The sequence below is a fragment of the Marmota flaviventris genome, chromosome 9 (assembly GCF_047511675.1).
Source record: "Marmota flaviventris isolate mMarFla1 chromosome 9, mMarFla1.hap1, whole genome shotgun sequence".
Classification (NCBI taxonomy): Eukaryota; Metazoa; Chordata; class Mammalia; order Rodentia; family Sciuridae; genus Marmota; species Marmota flaviventris.
The window spans coordinates 80,118,069-80,131,547 of NC_092506.1; the positions used below are offsets into that span (position 1 = coordinate 80,118,069).

Genomic DNA, 13,479 nt, shown 5'->3' on the forward strand with positions numbered 1-13,479 from the left:
GGTGTGAGGAGGACATCAATGAGTGTGAGCGGGAGGAGTGTGAGAATGGCGGCTCCTGTGTCAACATGTTCGGCTCCTTCCTCTGCAACTGCACACCGGGCTTCGTGGGCCAGTACTGCGGGCTCCGCCCCGTGGTGGTACCCAACATCCAGGCCGGCCACTCCTACGTGGGAAAGGAAGAGCTCATCGGCATTGCAGTCGTCCTCTTTGTCATCTTCACCCTGGTCGTCCTCTTCATCGTCTTCCGCAAAAAGGTCTTCCGCAAGAACTACTCCCGCAACAACATCACGCTGGTGCAGGACCCCGCCACGGCTGCCCTGCTCAACAAGAGCAATGGCATCCCGTTCCGGAACCTGCGTGGCAGTGGGGATGGCCGCAACGTCTACCAGGAGGTGGGGCCCCCGCAGGTGCCCGTGCGTCCCATGGCCTACACCCCCTGCTTCCAGAGTGACTCCAGGAGCAACCTAGATAAGATCGTGGATGGACTGGGCGGAGAGCACCAGGAGATGACCACGTTTCACCCAGAGTCTCCCCGCATCCTGACAGCCCGGCGGGGTGTGGTCGTGTGCAGTGTGGCCCCCAACCTTCCAGCTGTGTCGCCCTGCCGCTCTGACTGTGACTCCATTAGGAAGAATGGCTGGGATGCTGGAACCGAGAGTGAGTAGGAAGTGGCAGTAGCTCCTTTTGTTTTCCCCCTGTACTGGAAGTCTGTAATGCCTTGGCACCATGACAGAAATTAAGGGAAGGGAAAGAGAACTACATGACCAGAGTATTCACTGTGGCATGTCCTAATACGGAATGTTCACACTGGTTCATTTATGATGGGGAAAATGAGTCTGAGAAAGGGTAACACACATGTCCAAGGTCACAGCTAGTAGGAGGCAGGTAGTGTTCTAATCTGGGTCTGCCAGAATCCCTACAATCCATGCTCTTTTCACAGTACAGCACCATTGACCATAGTGCAAGCTAGCCACATAAGTGATACACAGAATATGTTCTGGAAGGTTAGAAGAAGGTAGTATTTCTAGTTCTAGAGTGAACACTTGAGTAAAGTAGAAGGATGAAACTAGAGGTGAATGTTTAGACTTCAACTTCACCCCACATGGTTGACTATATAGGAGGGTGAGCTTACCAAGGAGCAAGAGCAGAGAGGGTAGTCAAACCAGGCTTCCAAAAGGACCTTCGAAATGCCTACCTATGGGTGGTGGGCAGAAGTTGAGGGACAGGAAGGGAGGCACATGCTTACCAAGGAAGAAAAGAGGAGAGGGCAGCTGTGCAGAAACCAAGAGAGAGGGTCGTAGGTCAGCAGTATGAAGTACTAAGCTACCATCTAGGAGATATATACAGGATTAAAATACACATGCTGAACTAAGCTGGTTACAGTGGTGCATGCCTGTAATCCCAGCAGCTCAGAAGGCTGAGGCAGAAGGATTGCAAGTTCAAAGCCAGCCTCAAGGCCCTAAGCAATTTAGTGAGACCCTGTATCAAAATTTAAATAAATAAATAAATAAAAGGGGATGGGGATGCGACTCAGTGGTTAAGCACCCTTGGGTTCAGTCAACCCCTGGTAACAAAAACAAAGAAACAATGATATGCTGAACATGGAGCTGTTAAAGTAGAAGCCAGAAGGCAAGGATTAAGGACAAAGATTTGGTGGGAACACTATGGTAAAGCACCACTACTGGGTGCTGAGTCATCTCCTTAGATGGTCACCGTTAAATGCTGTTATACCAGGAAGGCACTATTACTAGCTTATCCTTTCATGGAAGAAAAAAAACTAGCTTGAGCAAGTGACATGATTTGCCTAAAATCATGTAACTAGCAAAGTGAGGAGTCTGTACTTCAAGTTCCTCACTCTGCTGATGCTCTTTGGAGCTTCATCAACAAGGATGGAGAGGAAAATAAGAGGAAAGAATGGATGTCTTGATGAGAAATGGGGGCCAAGAATGAGATCTTTCTGCTCTAGTGCTGCCCCAGCATGCCATCTGCTGATTCAGTCTTTCTGTAGACATGCTTATTATTTTAAGTAGTTGCCTTTAGATTTTAATCATAAATATGTTCCCTCTCAAATTATCTGTAGAGTTAAGCTTTACCAGAGTATTGCCAGTCCACTAGCAAAAAGGCATTTTTTTTTCCTTTTTTTTTGGAATGACAAAGGAAGGGGGTTTTGAATAAATGGAGGAGCAGAGGAGTTTTATGCATAGCACTTCATTCACCAGTGCGGACCATTTGTCATTTTATTTCTTGTGGTTCAGGGCTAAGCTTGTGTATGTATACCTTGTGCTTTACTGAGGCACATCTTCGTATTTTGTGGTGTGGCTGTTGGGGGTTAAATTTCTCCCTGGTGTCTCTCTCTACTTACATGAGTTATTTATCCAACTCATCATTTTGCTGTGGTTTCAACATCTTACAGCAGATTCAGAGCCACCCTGCCTGCTCCTGACATCACCCTTTATGGACAAAACAGTGATTTCTGTGACCACGAAGAACAACTGTCCCTTAATCACAAGTCTGAGTCTCTTTGTACCCTGTGTTACGTGATGATTTGCAGCTTTTCCTGATGATCATTTTCCACCCCTGCTTTGTGAAGTGACAGCTTTATTTCCAGAATCCACCTCAGGCCAAAACTCACATTTCCCCCCAAAGTATTGTTGGGTTTTATTGAATACATTTCCTTCTTTGTTAAGCAAGGCAGAGTTAGCTAGTGAGACGATCTCTGGGCAACCAATTCATTTTGAACTTGACAACCTCAAGATATGGGCTGTTTTTATTGCTTCCTTTAGTCTATCAAATAAGAAAGTAGTCCTGGTGTTGTGTGTGGGGGGCGGGGGAGGGGCCAGGCTATCTTTGTACAGCAAAGAGGGAGGAAGTATGTGGCTAACGCACATCCATACCGCTGACTGCCCTCCTGCAGGCAGTGCAGAACATTGTTATTCCCAAAAATGATACCACGCTGCCCTCTAGAAGGCAGAATTTAAAACTCCACTTGCTCCCCAGAGATGGAAGCCAGGATAAATGTAATTGCATTCCTGCCTATAAAATATTTATACCCCTATTTTAAAAGTAATCTCATTTAACCTGGTGTTGACACCACCTTGGTTCATGTAAATGATGTAAATTCAGTCTGAATGGCAAAGAGCAATGTAGCCACTTCATCCTCGTTTCACTCTTCATGAAGTCGCTTCACTTTGAGGAGGGAACAGCTACTTTCAGCTGTCAGCTATTTGGAAGCTCATTTACCACGGGTTAAAGGTTTCAAATCCATAATGTAAATCACTTGATTGACAGACCTTGGCCCCCTATGGCACAATCAATTTTCTATTGTGCAGCTAAGTTATTTTCTCCAAGCAAATGAAAGAGCCCCAAGAAGTGAACTAGGTTGAGGTAGGAGGGCCATACTGAAAATATACACAAGGTAACCAATGTCATTTTTGCTTTCTCTTTGGCTGTCTGTGAAGACAAAGGGGTTGATGACCCGGGAGAAGTGACCTGCTTTGCAGGCAGTAATAAAGGCAGCAACTCTGAAGTTCAATCCCTCAGCTCCTTTCAGTCAGATTCTGGTGATGACAATGGTAAGGAGTCTTCAGATTTGTTCCGGAGGGTGGGTTCTGCTTCCTTTGCTCTGAAAGACAGTGGTTGAGGGGAGATTGATGTGACCGGCTTTGTTTCTTGATGTGTTCTTGGGTTTTGAGTGTGTTCACCAGCTTTTCTAATTAACTTCATTGTTGAGTGTCATTGCCAAAGGTGGCTCTATTGAGCTACAGCTCAGAGCAGACCCAGGAATCTGCATCAGGGATTGACAATGTTCCCCTGGACCTCCAGTAAGGAGTCCTCCTTGATTTGGTTCCAGATAGAATCTACTTCATGCCAAGCATGGCTTTTAGCAAATAAGCTGATTTATATCTTTTTTTATTTTACATTAAAATTAAAATCTTACCTTTTCACTGTATATCCAACCTCCCCATCATGAGAAGTTTTACCAGAGATAAGACTACATTCCCATAGAACCAATGACATCTTCATTCAGTTGAATCTTCCTTATAATAATTTGGGGTTCTGGGCTTTTGGAGACTTACTTTAAAATTATGGAGCAGCTCCTTGGAAATATGCACATCCACCCAGACCCAGAATGCTGTGTGCAGGTCCTTAGGGTCCACAGACTGCTGTGGTCGCTCCAAAGCTGCCACCATGACCTCTTGTGAACCTGTACTATGGAGAGGGTATGAATGCTGCACTGGGTTTTCTGAGCTGAGGAACCAACTCCAAAAGATGGGTTGTTCTTCATAGGGCACAAAAGGAAGTCGAAACTGTCATAAAGTAGTGAATGTTTACCATATGGTGACAAGCTGAGAATAATTTCAAATAGTCATCCACAGCAGCAGGTAGACTTACCTTGGTTTATACCTTAGGTCATTTTCCCCATTTACCAGCAATACAAAAATTGGATACATTAAGTTATGTTATCATTCACCCCGTGAACTCTTGCTGGTTTTTTTTCTGTGTGCTGAGTCATTTTCTGTGCATTTTATAACAGAAGTACAAACTGAAAATGGCACAGTCCTTGCCTCTAAGGTGAATGTAGAAGCAGGTGAGCTCCAAGACCAGAGAAGCAATCATGAAAATATAATAGTCTCCTTTTACCACCCTACCCCCAATCTCTTTCACCTCCTTGCTCAGGACCTGGCCATCATGAGAAGTATCTAACCCTCAGTCTATCTGTAAACTGGGAGAACAAGCCCCTATAATAGTAGATTTCTCCTGACCCTTCTCAGGTCAAGGGCACAGACTTTTGACCTTTGTTTGCCTCTGTGCATCCTGCATTTCTCATCCCCAGTCAGAAGACTAAATGTAACTAGTTTGCATTTTACATAAACTCCAAGAATATACAGTTTCCAAACTCCAGGCGGCAGCACCAGTAACAATGCCTGATGGACTGTTATCACAGGCTCTTAAGGCCGCATACTTGCCTTTTCATGTTTAACATTCTAGACTGATCTTGATGCAGACAGGTGGTGTTAGAAACCTTCATCAAATTTTTTATGCCAAGTTAACTCTCAAGAAACTGTGGGTGTCAGTCCCTAAAGCAACCAAATGGATCACAGCGATCTCCTTCTTTAGTCTATTTGAGAGACCAGTTGCTGACTTCTGTCCAAACCTTGGCATCAGGAGCTGGGCCTTGAGTTGGTCTGGGCTATCAGGAGCATCACATCATGAGTGTGAAGCCATCAGGTCTGCAAAGGTTATTGGGTTTGGAGCAGCATGATTGACCAACAACTAATTATCCCTGGAATAGTGAGGTCTTTCTCTGAGAGCCTTTGGGAGTTGCTAATGAGAAATTAGCATGAGCTTGATGAGCCACTGCCTTCCTAGATTGATTTTACTGGGCCATGAGGTGTGAATTTATGACCCTGCAATCCCTGCCAATCATGATTTTCAGGACGACTGCCCTAGGACTTGCTGCTGTTTCTCTTCCCTTCCAACAATCCCCAGGATCCCCTAGATAAAAGTGTCTACTGACATAATCCCTAAGGGTCAGATTGCAGAGTGTGTGTTTGTGTGCTGCACCTGTTGTTATTGTTGTTGTTGTTGTTGTTATTAAAAGAATTTAACATGTGTTTAAAATACACTACTAACCTGAAGGTGTCCTTCCCCTCCCTCCCATCTTCTTCTTCCTGCCACAAGCATCCATAGTGACTGTCATTCAGCTTGTCAACAATGTAGTTGACACTATAGAAAATGAAGGTATTTACTTTATTTTCTTCCTTAGCATGTCTTTGTATAAAGAGTTATCATTTTAAAAATGTTGCTTCCTTGTTAAGTTATACCAGGGATGATTGTAATAAACAGAGGGAGCAATACTCAGAGGACTCTAAGATTTGGGGTGCTTTTCTATGAATTGGAATAGATTTAACACTTTTGAAAAAAATCTTGTTCATAATTTTTAAACATGTGGGTTACTCTTCTTATAAAATCCCTTCCAAAGAAGGGTACACAATTAATTGGAATCCAAATTAATATTAAATTCATCCTTATATTCAATATGTATTTATTGAGCACCTACTGTAAGTTGGAGATATTTAAGACCAGTATGGCGAAATCACCATACTATGGGGATTAGTTTCAATTAGTAACTTTTATTAGTAATTTAATAAAATTAGGATATGACATATATGGGATTTACCTTTTTATCTTCTAAATGGGGAAATTTTTTAAAAGCTAAACTTAGTCATAGCCCATCGTTCTTTTCTTTTGAAGAAAACCTTTTTTATTGGTTGATATTAACTATACAGAATAGTGAGTCTCATTGTGATATGTCTGTACATGCATATAACATAATTGAGCCCATAGTTCTCTAGGATCATCTTTTTTTTTTCAAGTCTCTTAAAATGTTCTGCTTTATTTCCCTTGACATGACTTGAACTGTCAGATTTACTTTTCACTTTGTATTTAAACAGTGTCTGTCATGGACCAAGGACAGAACTACAACAGAGGTGACTGTGCCACAACCCCAGCATAACATTTTATTTATGCATTTTTTGCATTGCTGAATTCATTCTTACCCCCATCTCTGTCCCTCTCCCTCTATCTTTGCTGAGTTCCTCTCTGAATTTCGCATGTTTCAGGCGTCCTGTGTGCTCAGTTCTGGAGGTGAAAGCTCCACCAGCATTCCTCTGCAGCCTCATCCCTCTGCCTGTGCACCTCCTTGCCTTCTGTGGTCCACAGTGCAGTGGATCCATCTCTCTCTGCAAGCATGCTGCCAGCCTGGCTATGCATATAGCATGTGGAGAGGAAGAGGGAGTGGGGTTGGGGTCAAGGGTCCTAGGACTGTGCTCCCTCAGCAAACCCTTGCTGTCACCTCTCATGCCATGGCTGAGTGTGAGGCTCTGCTGCAACCAGGCACCATCTCTCCAATTGTCATTGCCTTGTTCTCCCTGGGTCAGAGCATGGTTGGCCCTGAGAACCCTTGTAAGAAGCATGTAGGTAATTCTGGCTTCTGAGGGTCTCCTGGATATTAAGAATTGCATGTCATATCCCATCTCTGTTTCTTTCCCAGCCCTACCCCAGCTCTACTCTGGAGGAAACTAACTGTCATAGTGTTTCTCTCACAGCCTATCACTGGGACACCTCTGACTGGATGCCAGGAGCCCGCCTGTCAGACATAGAGGAAGTGCCCAACTATGAGAACCAGGATGGAGGGTCTGCACACCAGGGCAGCACACGGGAATTAGAGAGTGATTACTACCTGGGCGGCTATGACATTGATAATGAATATCCACCCCCTCATGAAGAAGAGTTCTTGAGTCAGGACCAGCTGCCCCCACCACTTCCTGAGGACTTCCCGGACCAATATGAGGCCCTACCACCCTCCCAGCCTGTCTCACTGGCCAGCACACTGAGCCCAGACTGCAGGAGGAGGCCCCAGTTTCATCCTAGCCAGTACCTCCCCCCTCACCCATTTCCCAACGAAACGGATTTAGTGGGCCCGCCTGCCAGCTGTGAATTTAGTACTTTTGCCATGAACATGAACCAGGGCACAGAGGCCACAGGCCCAACAGACAGTGTGTCTGTGTCCTTGCACAATTCCAGAGGCACCTCATCCTCGGATGTATCAGCCAACTGTGGCTTTGAGGATTCTGAAGTAGCCATGAGTGACTACGAGAGTGTGGGGGAGCTCAGCCTCGCCGGCCTCCACATTCCCTTTGCAGAGACCCAGCACCAGACCCAAGTTTAGAGCACATGTTGCAGGTGCTTTGCTCTTTTTGTCATGGAATAGTGGAAGGAGATTGGCTGGGCATGTGTCTCCACGGAGAGTGGACAAATGGTATTTTCCACGAGTAACTTCTTCAGGAGTCGTACTGTCACAAGCAAGCTTGGTTCTGATCAGGTGAAAAGGAGAGCTCAGAAATTGTTTCTGAGAAGGGATTGATAACCCTTGCAGGAGCACCTCAATTCATGGCTAAGAATGCAAGGGTGGGGGAAGAATGACCTCAAATGAAACAGGAGATCTTGTATGGTTCTGTGCAGTATTATGCCCTGGAAAGTGTGACAGCATCAGCCCTTGCAGTATTAATAACTGGCAACAATCAGGGAGGCATTGTTGCATGTAATTTTGAGCCAATGAAATGAAAATAGTAGTGATGATTGTTGGAAAAGTTAGTCTCTTAGGTGAAAGAAAAAGAGAAACAAATATTAAATGAACAAAGAAATGGGCTGAAGGCCTCTGAAATCAATTCTATTTTTTTTAATAAGCTGCCCAATTTTCAGCTATAAAATTAGGTTTGAGTAACATGATTAGTATGCTGAGTTATTTCGTTTGTTTGTGTTAAGCATCCAATGTAACATAGTTGGGTTTTATGTTCTTTGACAATGAAGAGCAATATGAGGCTGGTTGTTTCATCTCGTGGGCTGGGGAGGTTAATGCTTGAATATTAGAAAGAAGAAGGTGATTATCTAGTTTTGTGTTTTCTGTTAAATATGCCTGCCAAAACTACAATTCTAACATTGCTGCAAAAATTGGCTTCTGTTTATATATTGTTCTCCAGAGTAAGAGATATTTAGAAATTTAAGTAAATTCACAAATTTGGGGTGGGGGGGGAAAGAAAATATATTTTCAAATTTTCAGCCTGGATAATCACAATTCTTGATAATGCAGATAAAAGGAGAGTTATTCTAAATTGGTAGCACCCTCATTATAAATACATTTAAAAAGAAGAAGAAGGTAGATTAGTTATTGTGTATAAATTATAATAGCGTGTGTGTCTGGGCCTATGTACAAATATGTGCTTGCACTCAATAAGGCTGCTCTTGAGGAAAGCTAACATGAAGGTTTTAGGAAATGGACCATGTTGAAAATCCTGCCAGCGAGCAAGGTGTACCTTCCAATTTTTCTGATCTCTATGATGTTAGAGGAACACCAAATGCTGTATTTTACTCTGATTCAGTTAACTTTATTTTGGTACTGCCATTTATATTAACTTAAAGCAAAACTGTGCTTTTTAAAAACAGTATTTTATAATTTTCCAAAACTAACCTCAATTTGAAAAATGTGTAATGTTTCTTTACACCCTGGGGGTTTCCTCCCATCAGACCATGTGGGCTTTGGCCATGACTTTCCAAAAATGACAGGAGAATCATTCCACTGGAAACACATTAACCCAATACTCAAAAGTTCAAGTTGACAGGTTGAGTGATTTTCCTCTTTTGCTTCAATCAGATTATGGCTACCCATGCCGTGGCCATGGTAAATAAATGCATATTTGCACTATCTTGCTTAATGAGCAAATCTGTGTGTCCACCGTTTCTGATGACATCTGGCATTGGTGTGTAAATTGTACTGTCCTGAGTCTGCATGTTGTCCACACAGATGTGTTTTTAGTTGTTTCAATTGTGTTTAATTCATTTACTTCTTTGTAGGAATCAGTGTTTCTGAACATTTTTCATTAAAAAAAAAATTCCTTTTCATTCCCAGACTTTCTAAGTGGATATACTTCACAGGTTTTTCAGCCTTTCTCTTCCTGTCTCTTGGTCAGAACTACTCATGGAGGCATTAATCTACACTGTGGTCTTGAAATAAATGAATTTCACTAAGGCTGCTATGGAGAATAAAATCTTTGGTATTTTTCTTATGTAAGAAGCACATTTGCAAGAATCACAGAGAAAATGACAAACTAATGGTCTAGAATTGAATCACTGCTACACTTTTAATAATGCAATGACATAAAAACCATCAAAGTAAAACTAACAATTCATTTCTTGCCCCCAGGAAATATTAGAAGGAGATTAATGCAGATGAGTCACTATTGCTTACACAGCACCTCTTCCAGGAGGAATGCCTGACTGACACCATAATGAAGGCATAAATAGATCCTAATGCAGTTGTGAAGTCACCAAAGAAAATTGTGCCCACCCTTGGCTGTGACCTATAATAAATGTCTATTTCTTAAGGGTATAATGCCCTGATTCTCTGCAGAATATCTTTGCAGCTAAATATATACCAGAGAAGCAAGCGTTATATTTTGATCTGTTATCTTTAAACACATGATATCTCTTCATTTTATGGAAAATTAGATTTCCCTGTAAATTACACAGTGGTTTGCAGTCAGTCCAAGGTGGACCCAGATAGGATCACCACTGATTCAAAGAGCTGGAAGGGTCCTAAAGATTTGTAGTTCAAGTGTCATAAACATGTAATATAAACATACCGAGAGTGGAGAAGAGACTTGCCCAGGCTCACACAGGAAGTTAACAAGATGAACAAGGACCAGAACCCATTCATTTAACCAATATTCTCTTTTCATTTTTCACCACTAAGCTGCCTGGAGCATGGCAGCCTCTTGCTTCTGATGAACCCTCTGACTTCCTATCATTCCTTCTTTGGAATATGCAAGAAAAGAAAACTCATGGAAAATATTTCTCTGGAAGTTTCACAATCTTGTTTCCTTGAACCAACCGCAGAAAGGTATTCTAAGCAGAATTCACACATTTCTCTGGAAATTCATCAAAATGCTGCTTTTGCCTAATGAATGTTTCTCAAATGGGGATGATAAGTGCAGAGGTGAACTCAGATCAGTCATCAGTTTACCTACTAGGTGCATTTTTTTTGTTACTGTTTTTATTTGTTTATTTTTCTTCCCACCAGCATTGGCTGCTGTTTGTTTCTACTCCCTCCACCATGATGAACCACATGAAAAATATTTAAGCCAACTAGTGTCTTTTCCTTTTTTCTGACATGCATGTGCCACCTCCGGGAAGCCATGTTCCACAACCTGTTGTAGGCACTTTACTTATATTGCACACATTCTGGATAGGTTGAGAGTAGCTGGACGGTTGGCATCTGCCATGCAATAAGCAGGAGCTATGAGGCAATAAAAGATGAATAAAGTACGTGTTTAATATATTTCCTTTCCTCTATGAGTATTTTGCTGCTGAGTTCTGTTCCATGCCAGCTTTCCCTGCATCCTACTCATTCATTAAATGCCATGGTAGAAAAACTCAGTAACATAACTAGGTCAAATCCACACATCTGAGGTTCGACCTATCAGAGAATGTGTAAAGGACTGGAAAGGGAATTTACTCTGGGATTTTCCAAAAACTGTCCTTGGAAATCACTAGTGCAACCTGGGGACAAAAATAAATAAATAAAGTAGGACATGTAGCCCACTGGCCTTGTTGCTTACTTTACATCCACCACCCCCATGAATGCAGTGTCTGCATCATCAAAATCAGGGGGTCTGAGCAAAGAGATAATCAACATAAGCCAGTTAAGACCCAGAGGTCAGGTGTGTGTGAAGCAATTCAGAAAAGTCTCATTGTCATTTTGGATCATCCAGATAATTGTCTGGCCTCTTCACTTTACTACCCTGTCAGTGCACAAATACTGTTAAAAGTAGTTAGGCTTTTATGTTTGACCACTTTGGGTTCAAACCATGGGAAATGGTGATTTGAAGAGGCATTTCTTTACCATCATTTTGTGTGATCTGTGAGAAGGTGGTTATATGTTTTTTTGCTGGTTTGTGTCCCTACAATGTTCAACTGCACATTATTCTGATGAAAACCCACAATGTCTTTGAGCTTCTGGTTATATAATGCTGGGGTTTAAAGTCGCCACATGTAGGTTGGCATCAGTTAATTATTTAGCCAGCTGGCTAAGATAGGAAAAGAATAAGATATTTCTTTCTTTATGTAATAATGAAAAGCAATAATTACAAGTATGTAATAATACACAAAGGCCATAATTAGTCTCTTCCAATGTTTAGGATGCACTAGAGAATCGTATAGTCATTTGGAGTGTGTTTGGACCCATTAGTATGTACTGTAGTACCCTTCCAGCAAGCAAATACCTGAATTGCTACTATTTAACAATTTTATGAGCCCATACTACTGCATTTTGGGAGTGACAAATGTGTTTGGAAATGGAAGCAGTTCTTTTTAAGCACTGTATCAGAGATCGTCTTGTACATTTACCTGTTGCAAACAGGCTGGTTTGTAAAAGATGTATGTTTTGGTGTTTAAAATGTTTATAAAATTGTATATAAATGGTTTCAATTTCCCAGGCTTTTGTAGATACTATATTTGATGCCTATCAGGATGCTTTAATTTGGAGGGTCGAATATAAGTCTAAGTCATTCACGCTGTTGGTCCGCAAACTTTTGAGGTAACTATACACACACAAAGAGGATTTTAGATTTGAAAAATGAATGATGTTTTGTAATCATTTGGAATCATACTGTAACCTTTTTTTGGTTGTTTTCATTTAACTTTGTTTTCAAGAAAATGTTTTTATTGACCTTTTTCGGAAGATGAATGTGTTTTTTGCCCAGTTATCAAGTAGCTGATTTGTATGCCATTTTAGAGTCAGAATGAGGTGTATCATTTCTTCACACACATGCACACTCACCTAAACTTGCACACACACATCACACACCAAACTTTATGCAAAGGGGAAAGCTAACACTTGAAGTGAATCTTGCCCTTATGGAAATGGATTATTCCTGCACATATTGCTATTGGCAGTATTCAATCTTGTGTTCTTTTTCTTAAAAAAAAAAAAAAAGAAGAAGAAGAAGAAGAAAGAAAAGAAAAAAAAAAACAAAAAAAAAATGACAAAAAAAAGAAAAAACCAAAAAACAAAACAAACAAAAAAATCCAAACAGTGTACAGGTTTGTAACTGCCAAAATTTGATGGTTAAAAAAGTTTTCAAGTAAAAAGAAAAAATGAAATTAACCATTGTGTTGACTCTTCTTCTTAAGTGTTTCCTTTTATTTGTCCTTGGTTAATCACTCACACAGCACTAAGAGGGCAAATTCCCCAAGGCAGAGTGGAAGTGGTGTCTACTCTTTGGTCCTCATCTGCCCCTCAAAGAGAAGGTCTCTGGTCTGCAGGGGATGGTTTTGCTTTGTTTTGTTGTAATTTCATGGCATTTTTTTTCTCAGAAACTTTTTAACTCCAGAAAGATTCCCCTGTGTTCTGGTGCACGTATGTTGACATCTTAAGTAGCTTCTTATTGGGCACATACCCTGTGGAGCTTTTTCCTGATAATAAGAATCAAGTTCCAACTCCACAGAAATTTCTCCTAAGTGCTGCAGAATATGCCCTCTTTGTTCCACTACTCCTTGGAAATGGCTGCAGCTAGGCATTGATCGTCTTCTCCCTTGAAATCTTTACTGATTTTAAGAGCTCACCTTTGGTAGCACTCTCTGTAATGCAATCCTCTAACACCTTGTCTAACCCCAGTGTAATGCAAGTAAGTGTTTAACAACCATCTGAAAGTGAGGGAACACCAATTTGGGGCATGTTCCAATTTCTGTGGTGAAAATACTCTATGGTGGCTGATTTCAAGCTACCAAGCTAATGGGAACTGGCTCACAAGATTACCCAGTCTTGACAGACTAACAGTAGTCTCTCACAAGCAGCAAGAGCTAACTTCTGCACACCAAAGACTCCCACCTACACCATAAACTACTTTTAAGTGAAGCAAC

General features: G+C 41.6%; 1 protein-coding gene across 2 annotated transcripts in view; it reads left to right on the forward strand.

Moving 5' to 3' along the window:
• The window catches only part of Fat3 (FAT atypical cadherin 3), a 483,199-nt gene extending 475,467 nt beyond the window's left edge, over nucleotides 1-7,732 (forward strand). Inside the window, exons 23-27 of one of the 2 annotated variants that reach the window (XM_027951397.3) lie at nucleotides 2-657; nucleotides 3,459-3,572; nucleotides 5,683-5,742; nucleotides 6,456-6,491; nucleotides 7,110-7,732. In XM_027951397.3, coding sequence (XP_027807198.2) covers nucleotides 2-657; nucleotides 3,459-3,572; nucleotides 5,683-5,742; nucleotides 6,456-6,491; nucleotides 7,110-7,732 — 1,489 coding nt within the window. The remainder of the gene's footprint in view (nucleotide 1; nucleotides 658-3,458; nucleotides 3,573-5,682; nucleotides 5,743-6,455; nucleotides 6,492-7,109) is intronic. The other variant, XM_071617163.1, reaches the window with a different exon arrangement.
• The last annotated feature ends 5,747 nt before the right edge of the window (nucleotides 7,733-13,479 follow it).